A 9,956-nucleotide genomic window follows, 5' to 3' on the forward strand; every position below is an offset into this window, starting at 1 on the left:
GACGGGCAGCAGCACACTGGAATGCCCTCTTCCTACCCATGCCAGGGGCCTTCACCAGGCTGCTGCTCTCTTTGCCTTCCAATAAAGCGCAGGCACTCTGTCCCCAAAGCCTTCTTAGCCAGGCCCCTCCTCTGCTCCAGGCAGGGATGAGTCGCATGTCTCTACAGAAACCACTCCCTCAGAAATCTAGGCCCGGCCCTGTCACTGTTCTCAGCACAGGCCTCATGACCACAGCCGTGTGGCTCTGTCTTCCTGAGTCGGAGGAGCGGTCCCTGAAGACAGGAACCATGTCTTAATCATCCATCCTCACCATCAGGAGCACAGTCAATGAGCACCTGAACGGTGCATGAATAAAGCCCGATCCTCTGTCCTCCAGCCCATTTTCTTTCCTCCTCCAGATAAATGTTCTCCCAAAGTCTGCTGAAGGTTTGTCTTGGCTGAAATGATTCCTGAACCCGACTCACCCTCACCCCCACATTATGCCCACCAGCAGAGGCACACCACAGTCGTCCAACCTTTGCTCGTCAGCAGTGGGTAGAGGTTTGGCCTGTCATTCTACTAAGGCTAAACACTTTTAAATAAGAGAGACCAGAAAACAAGGGACAATCTGGCAAAGAACAAATTCCTTTAGTTTGAAGACAATCTGGGAGATAATGTGGAACCAAAGAGAGAGGCACAAGATTTAGGAAGACAACTTTTTTTTTTCTTTTGGTACTGGGGATTGAACCCAGGAATGTTTGAACACTGAGCCACAGCCCCAGACCCTTTTTACTTTGAGAGAGGGTCTCGCCAAGTTGCTTTGGGCCTCACTAAGGTGCTGCAGCTAGCCTCAAGCTTGCAATTCCCCTGCCTCTGCCTCCCAAGTAACTAGGATCGTAGGAGTGCCCCACAGTGCCCTGCGATAACTGGGTTATTTCTGAAGCATTCCAAAAGAATTGGACTGTCTCATCTGAGATTCTCTCCTGCATGCAAATTTCATTTAGGCAAAAGTTTTTTGTTTTTTTTTTCTCTCTCTTTGGGAGAGACTTCTGATGTTCTAATGAGAATCAACGGGAAAATATGACTAACTTTTACTGAAGTTCACTTTCTATAGTTCACTTTGCTACAGTACTTTTCTATAAAGCTAAGGATTAACCTGTTGAAAGAAAACTGCTGTATTAGTCCATGTTTTAGAGCATCAGTCTGACTTACTGGAAGTAAATCGGAAACAAAATTTTTCCTTCTGACTTTTCTTTTGTGAGGAATTTCTTCCATTTCAACGTCTTCAATCAAATCATCACCATTAACATTCTTTAACATTTCCTCAGTCTCTGCCGCAGTCTTTAATCTCTGAGTTTCAGCCTCTTTCATCTGAATAACTATTTCGCCAGCATCCATTTCCAAGACTTCGGATAAGATCTTTAGTATGGCATTTATGATCTCTGCCTGACTCTTAGACGGAATGACGTCCTTCAGATTCCAGATTGTGCCTGTGAAAAAAGGAGCACAAGGACACAGCCTCGCCTGTGAAGTCTTATGGGGACTCCAGTTTCCACAGACTGGTTCTCCAGGCTCAGGCGTCATCTTGAAATGTCTGGACCCCAGTCCCTTTGTTCAGCTTTTACTAACTGTCAAAAGGTACCGCACAGAGGCAGCAGGCACTCTTTGTTAGGACCCTTGACCTTCATTTCCTGCCTGGGCACACAGGCCTTTCTCTAATTCAGACCTATCAGCAGACCCAGAGAAGGCCTACCAGGTTTCTGGTGAAATGAAAACCCGAGTCGCCTTGTTTTCTTTCATCTTAATCCATTTTTGCTCTCCTGAGCAGCTTTTTATATTCCAAGAGTGGAACGGAATGCACTAAAACTCCAAGATCTCACAAACAAACTAGAAAGCAGGTTCCTGGTATTTTGCTTATCAAAACAGAACAGGAGCTGCCATTAAGTAGTCAGATGAATGTTTTTGAAAAATGACTGCAATAGAACACTGAGGCCAGCCTTAGTAACTTAGCAAGACCCTGTCTTAATTTTTTTTTTCTTTTCGGTGCTACTGGGGATTGAATCCAGGTGCTTTACCACTGAGCCACATCCCTAATCCTTTATATTTTTTGAGACATGGTCTCCCTAAATTGCTGAGGCTGGCCTTTAACTTGTTATCTTCCTGCCTCGGACTCCTCAGTTGCTGGGATTATATGCGTTTGCCACCATGCCTGGGTGAGATGGTAAATGTTATATTATGTACATTTTACCGCAGTTCAAAAAAAACACACACACACACACACATACACATACAGCTGGATGTGGTGGTGCACTCCTGCTGAGGCAAGACAACAGCAAGTTTGAGGCCAGCCTGGGTACCGTAGCAAGACCCTGTCTCAAAATAAAAAATAAAAAGGGTATGGGATGTAGTTAATTCCCAGAACTGGGAGAAAAAAATGTAAAAACCCACAAAAAACCTCTTAGATAAAATGACCTCTGCAAAACCAAAGGGAGGGCAAAAGGAAACACAAACAGATGTTGTATGCAATACATTAACTCAAAAGAGCCTCGGAGCGGTTCTTACTGCTGTATTCAGAGATACTGGGATGAAAAGGGGAGCAGGAAGAACTCATGAAAAAGTAAGTGGCTGTGTCTTGGATACCTGGAGTCAATCTCTCTCTCTCTCTTTTTTATATTTATTTTTTAGTTTTAGGTGGACACAATATCTTTATTTTTTTATTTTTATGTGGTGCCGAGGATCGAATCCAGTGCCCCGCGCATGCCAGGTGAGTGCGCTACCACTTGAGCCACATCTCCAGCCCCTGGAGTCAATCTCTTAATGCATTGGTGCATAATTAAGAGGAGGTGCTGATAGAACATGTCTTTATCAGACAACAGCAGTTTGTCACAATCAAAACAAATCTCTTCTAATAGACTTCATAACTATGGGCAACTACGTGAATTAAGGGTCTTCAATAAATATACAATTTCAGGACAGATGTAAGCACAGAAAATCCTAATGTGGTGAAATGAAAGAAAGACTGAACTTTGGGTCCCACTTCTATTAAAAGTTACCAAAAAAACCCACACTGTCTCATTTGGCTAAATGTTACCTGCTACCAATGTCTTTAATAGAATGTATTCCATGGAACTGACAGGACAGAGCATTGCCGATTCCAGCACCTGCAACGCTGTAGCACTGAAAGATTTCAGGAGCTCTGGGTTATCTTCAGTCACTGTCTGCAAACAGTGTGCTAGAAGACAAAAATGTGATACTTAGAAACAAGTGAATTATGACTCGGATAATTTAAACCAGTACAACTCATCAAAAGTGTGCATCTTTAAAGCTTCTGTAGATATATGTAGCTTTGTAGGATACATACATTTTACCTCAAGAATGGGAAATGCAAATGAAGCCTTCCAAACTCTCCCTGCAGTACACGATCTTTTTTTCCCTAATTCTTTATAGATGTATACTTTAATTAAATAAAATTTAAAAGGCTCTAATGTGGCAAATTTCTGATAATTATAAATGTTTCTAATGGTTTAACCTCAATTTATATACTTATCTTGGATCAGTAGTGCACAGCTTATGGACCAAATGCCAGTCTATGGATCAAACTCTTGCAGCTCTGTTTTTGAAACAAACCCTAAATTTTGGGAAACTCTGGCTTCCTTTCAATTCATCATGATCTTAAAAGCTAGGATGCTTTCTAGTGAAATGATAGTTCTTTGAGGAAAAAAAATCATTTTTCATAAAAATATGAGCAAATTGAGAGATGGGTAAAACATTAATTGCTGTGTATTTCATTTAGCACTTCTTCTCTTACATTAAAACAAGACAATGGATTACAACTTGCATTACAAAACATTATGCTACCATAATACAAGTTCAAAAGAAGCTATATTAATATACAGGATAGGATCTTATAAATTTACTTTATCACATCTAAGCCTTGTTTAGCTTTTAAAACAAAACTAAAGACATTTTTAAAAAATAATCATGACTTTAGTTAAATACAAAAAGAAAACAGTCTAATAAAATACAAAGTAACTTTACTCCAACACATTCAAAAATGCCCACTAGAGGAAAAAGAATAAACAAACAAAATAAACAAACAAAAATTCTACAAGAGTAAAAGTACAAAGATAGTTTTTCTTTTAAAACTTAAAAATTCATTTTCCTAAAATTCTCTTATAATAAAAACCATCCTAAGATGAAATTATCTACAGATTTCCTAAACAGTTTAACTGTTTTTTGAAATCCTCATTTTACTTATAAAACTACCCCAAAGGGCTGAGGATATAGCTCAGTTGGTAGAGTGCTTGCATGTAAAAGGCCTGGGTCTCAGCACCACAAAATAAATAAATAAATAATAAACAAACAAACAAAAAATTACTCCTACCAGATTCCATTTTGAAAAGTTCATTTTTAAATTTTTTCCAATTAATTCCTTTTTCTCTTCTCTTAGAGCCAGGCATGATGGTGCATGCCTGTAATCCCAGTGATTTAGGAGGCTGAGAAAGGAGGATTGCAAGTTCAAGGCTAGCCTCCACAACTTAGCAAAGCCCTAAGCAACTTAGTGAGACCCTGTCTTAAAAACTAAAAAAGGGGGCTGGGGATGTGGCTCAAGCAGTAACGTGCTCGCCTGGCATGCGTGGGGCACTGGGTTCGATCCTCAGCACCACATAAAAATAAAGATGTTGTGTCCACTGAAAACTGAAAAATAAATATAAAAAAAAACCCAAAAAACAAAAAAAAAAACTAAAAAAGGCCAAGTGCGGTGGAGCACGCCTATTGTAATCCCAGCAACCCAGGAGGCTGAGACAGAAGGATTGCGGGTTCAAAGCCAGTCTCAGCAATAGCGAGGCCCTAAGCAACTCAGTGAGACCCTGTCTCTAAATAAAATAAAAAATAGGGCTGGGCATGTGGCTCAGTGGTTGAGTGCCCCTGAGTGTAATCACCAGTTTAAAAAAAAAAAAAAAAAAAACTAAACTAAAAAAGGGCTGGGAATGTAACTCGGTGGTAAAGCACCTCTGGGTTCAATTTCCAGTGTGTGTGCGCGCGCGCGCGTGTGTGCGTATGTATATGTATGTGTGTGTGTGCGTGTGTATTCTCCATTAGAGCCAAGAGAAGCAGAGAGCTTTTCTCCTTGCCAGGAGAAAGGCAGAGTTAAATAAAAGGACAGCTGGATACCTGCAAAGCTCTTCATCAGCTCTCACCCAGAATGCTGTAGAACTGCCCACCCTGCTGAGCCAAGGGTCCCTCATGGCTCCAGTCCAACATACAGAAGGTGGGGGACCAAGGCAGTTGAAATTGTTGGACTTTGTACTCCTGCCCCATGAAAGGGGCAGGCCTGAGTGAAAGTTCAATCATTCTATTCCTCTCTCAAAAAACAAAACAAAAACAAAAAAACAAAAAGAACAAAACAAAATAGCACAGGCTATCAGTTTTCTGCCCAGAGTGTGAGACAGTGCTACAAGACATTTATGTAAGTTTAGACTCCAATTAACTTTGGATCAAAGGCCTGGAAGTTGTGGGTTACTGTTTTTCATAATTGGAGATAAAATTTCAAAATTTAATAAAGGCTTTTGAGCAATAACAGTCTAGAAACCACATAAGCTCGTATAATTACCTTCCTCCTTTTCACAGCAAAAAGCAGAATTATATGAGTAAGTAAAGAATTAATCACAGATTTAAAAAGATTCAGAGCAGAATTCCTCAGCCACACATTCATATGCAATGAGACCCAAACTGCTCCTGCAGAATAAGCATGCTGCATCTGAGTACAAATTTTTGAATACGGTTACACATGTATTTAATAAATCATCACCTTTTCTTCACTTACCTACTGAAATAGCCAGGTCAACATTGGTGGAAAACCTACTTAAATACTTTAATACAATCTCCAAACACCCTTCTTTGTTGAATATAGATACTGCTCTACTACTGCATTCACTAAATTGAAGGGGGGAAAAAAAAGTTTTACTATTCACATTTTAACATTAAGAAATCAACCACAGAAACCCCCACACAGAAAAACAGAACCAAAGAGCTGGAGTCAAAACCCCGCACTTGATAGATGAAGTAACAAATACCCATTCATATTCGCTGCCCATGAAAACTAGTTGTCTAGTTTACTTCCATCATGGATGGACTTTAGTCCATCTCTTTACCATGGAAGTTCCCTTACAGCAGTTTAGACTGGAGGAGATTTAGAAGTCATTTAATGCAACTCTCCATTTTACAGATGAGAAAACCCAGGGTCTAAAAGGTAAAGGGATCTATCTGGAGATCACACATCTCATTAGTGGCAGTGACGGCCCAGTTTTCCTGGGTCCAGCCTGCTATTCTTTCCACGTCAGCACAATAAAAAAGTTCAAGTAAGGACGAAAGGTTTCTTTTCATACAGAAAGCACAGATTTAAGAGAAATTTATATTTTATCCATTTCTTCTACAATTATAATCTCATCAAGTAGAATATGCAATCTGCAACAGAGATAATTACTCTAATAAATAATTACATTTGAAATTACACTGCCTTTTAATAAAAGAATCAGAGAGCTATCAATGTTACTAATGAGCATACACACTAAATACAGGGTAAACAGAGCTGATTATAATAATCTTACCCATGTTTCCTGGGTACATACCCCATACACACAGGACATGCTGATGGGGCCAACAGAGCTGACTGCATTATTACATTAAAGTTGTTCTCCAAGAACAATATTTTCTGTCTATTTACCTTCCTCCCTCTAATTATTGTGGCACTGAAGTTAAGCCAGGAAAACAAGGCATACATGAGTAAAGATAATGTGAAACAGAATCTATGAAACAAAAGTATTAACTCGAAGGTAATTATTATGAGAGTAAGTATCTCTATTGCAAAATGATAAAGATAGGGCTCATAGGTGTTTGAGAAAGAGAAATCACTTTAGACTATATTCAGGCTATTTTTCTAAGTAATTAAAAAAAAAAAAAACAACTTTCCATGTCAATGATTTACAGGGGTTGGAGGTATACCTCCCTGGTACAGGGCACGCTTAGCATGCTCCAGACCCTGGGTTCAGTATTTCTGTCGGGATTCCCGTGGCAGGTTTAGGATGAAATCACAGGCCAAGTTCAGACTACTAAGGAGACAGCTTTTCAGGATTCAATTTAATGTATTCTAAGAAACACCTGTGCCTTTCTGAAATAAGGAACTATTACAGAAACCTGTTATAATTATGGACATTAAAAAAGGGAGAAAAAGCAAATCAGTTTGTTTCTAGCCACTTCCATTCCTAGCAGCAGGTATGCTCTACCCCAGGGGCACTAAAATCATGGAATGGAAAGTGCCTTCTTCCCACTAGGGCCAAAGGACTCTTCTTGTGTATGTACTTCACACTCAAATGATCACTGCCAGGAAAAAGGAGTCAGGCACCAAAGCTCGTGGCCCTCCTCTCATTCCTGACACCAAAGCAGGTAGGCACTGGGGCGACTCTGTGAAGGCAACTGCTGCCTGGGACAGGAAGGAAGGAGCTGAGGCAGAGAGAGGAACATCAGGTGCTAATGACTCCTCTTATTTTAGTCAGTAGCGATAACTGGAGGGATGAGATATAAAATGAGAAAAGGTGCACAGAAGCTATGAGGAAGAGGAGGGCAGGAGGGTTGATCTCAGGTCACCCGATACGTCATGGATGCACTGGCCTAACCCAGGGGAGCAGCACAGAGCAGCCTGGCAGCAGGAGCAGCACACTTGAAAAGCATCTTACCATATATTCCACAGCACGTTCACAGCCTCATTGGCTATGTTCTCACTAGAATTTTTGCTCTGATCTTTTTTCTCCTGTGGAGACATCTCATTTGAGTCCAGTCCAGCACTACACTGCAACCAAATATCATGATTAGCACCCTGGTTCAAAAGAATAATTAAACAAATAGTGAAGAAACACAAAAAACAAAACATTGGAAATGACAGTGGTTAACAAGCCTATCCATTCTCAGAAGCACTACCACTCCCACAACCTTGCTTCCCTCTGGCAAGAAATATGGACAGAGGGCTGTGGCGGTAGCTCATTGGTAGAGCGCCCGCCTCACGCATGTGAGGCACTGGGTTTGATCCTCAGCACCACATAAAAATAAATAAAGATATTGTGTCCAACTACAACATACATACATACATATATATATATATATATATATATAATCACATATATAAAGAAATATGGACAAGAAAGGTTCTTAAATCATTGGCAAACTTGATAGAAAACATTCACATTTTAAAATGCAAGAACAAAACCAAGATAAAGTATTGTAGCTTATGTGAAAAAACAGTAAGAAAGGCAAAGAAATGTTAAGAGCTAGATCTGTATAGCACCTCTTGATGCACCATTCTAAGCACCTGACATATATCAATTAAGTCATTTAATCCCCACAGCGAACCTTGGAGGTGGATGACTAGCATGCCTAACCTCATCAGATGGCTAGGAAACTGAGCGCTGGGAGGCTGCTGAGGGTGCAGCTTAGCATGTGGTGAGGCCGGACCAGAGCTGGCACCCTCTACCACTCTGCAACTGCAGTCCTTGACAAGAGCTTCCCCATCTAAGTCTCCTCTATCATTCCCATATTTGGATCAGATGATTCTTTGTTGTGAGAAGACTGCCCCCTGCGTTAAAGGAGGGTCAGCAACATCCCTGGCCTCTATTCACTATATGGCAGCAGCAACCCTTACCCCTCCCCTCCAAACTGTGACAATCTGAATGTCTTCAAATGTTGTCAAATGTTCCCTGTGGAGCAAAATCACCCCCAGTCGAGCATCATTGCTCTAATGGAAATAATACTGATGCCTGGCATCAAAACAAAATCTTGGGCTGGGGCTGCAGCTCAGTGGTAGAGCACTTGCCTAGCACGTGTGAGTCCCTGGGTTCAATCCTCAGCACCACATAAAAAATAAATAGAATAAAGGTATTGTGAAAAAAAAAAAATCTTAAAAAAAAAAAAAAAAAAGGATAACTTTTAGGTAGCCTTAAATGAAAGTTAATAGTTAATATAGAATAGTGGACTGGGGATGTAGCCCAGTGGTTATACACTTGTGTAGGAGGCACAAGGCCCTGGGTGAATGTGAGAGAGAGTGAGAGTGTGAGTGTGTGTTTGTGTGTGTGTGTGAGAAAGTAGGCGTTCCTTAACAACCAAACTATACCATGTAATAAGAATGGTGTGATATTAAACATAAGAACTCAATACGATCTTCGTTAGTTCATAAAGTCTGTGTCCTGGGTCTGTCATCTATAAAATGAGGATAATATAATACCTGCCTGTTATGGCTTGGATATAAGGTATCCCCCCAAAACTCCTGTGTTAATCCAGGAATATTCAGAGGTAAAATGACTGGATTATGAATGTTATAGCTAATCAGTCCATCCTGATTTGAATGGACTGAGTGGTCAACATGGCATGATGTTCTGGTCCCAAACAATGAAGCCAGCTGACTATGGACTGGACCTCTAAACTGAGAGCCAAAATGGACTCTTCTCCTCTAAGTTGTTCTTGTCAGGTATTCTGGTTACAACAACAAAAAGCTGACTAATCCACGGCTGCAGCCTGGGGGTACAGTTCAGCGGCAGGGCACTTGCCTGGCATGCACTGGCCCTGGGTGTGATCCCAGCACTGCAAGAAAAAGAATCCTGTCTCACAGGATTGCTGTGAGGATTAAATTAACATGCACAACATAAAAACCATACCTGGTACATAAGATGCAATCAACACACACTTAACTATTTTCACTGTATAAAATTTAAAGTCTAAAAAATGGATATAAGAAATCTGCATAGTTTTAGGAAGGTCCTTTCCAATTATCATATAAATATAAGGAAACAGGGTCAAAATAAGAGAGATTGGGATCAATGATGAGAGTAGATCAGTGTTTCCAAGAAAATAAACAAAATTTCTGTAGGATGTTTTAAGGAAAGACAAAGAACACCAAAGTACTTAAAAAAAAAAAAAAAAAAAAAAAA

The 9,956-nt window shown here is 40.3% G+C and overlaps 1 protein-coding gene across 4 annotated transcripts in view; it reads right to left on the reverse strand.

Annotated features, from left to right (window-relative positions):
* Heatr3 (HEAT repeat containing 3) overlaps positions 1–9,956 on the reverse strand; it is a 33,324-nt gene that overhangs the window by 20,414 nt on the left and 2,954 nt on the right. For 3 of the 4 annotated variants that reach the window (XM_048792226.1, XM_048792227.1, XM_048792225.1), the window contains exons 4-8: positions 7,716–7,828; positions 5,807–5,916; positions 3,071–3,211; positions 2,271–2,348; positions 1,192–1,469 (exon numbers count right to left, since the gene is read on the reverse strand). In XM_048792226.1, coding sequence (XP_048648183.1) covers positions 1,192–1,469; positions 2,271–2,348; positions 3,071–3,211; positions 5,807–5,916; positions 7,716–7,828 — 720 coding nt within the window. The remainder of the gene's footprint in view (positions 1–1,191; positions 1,470–2,270; positions 2,349–3,070; positions 3,212–5,806; positions 5,917–7,715; positions 7,829–9,956) is intronic. The other variant, XM_015488758.2, reaches the window with a different exon arrangement.

The sequence above is a fragment of the Marmota marmota genome, unplaced genomic scaffold (assembly GCF_001458135.2).
Source record: "Marmota marmota marmota unplaced genomic scaffold, marMar, whole genome shotgun sequence".
Lineage (NCBI taxonomy): Eukaryota > Metazoa > Chordata > Mammalia > Rodentia > Sciuridae > Marmota > Marmota marmota.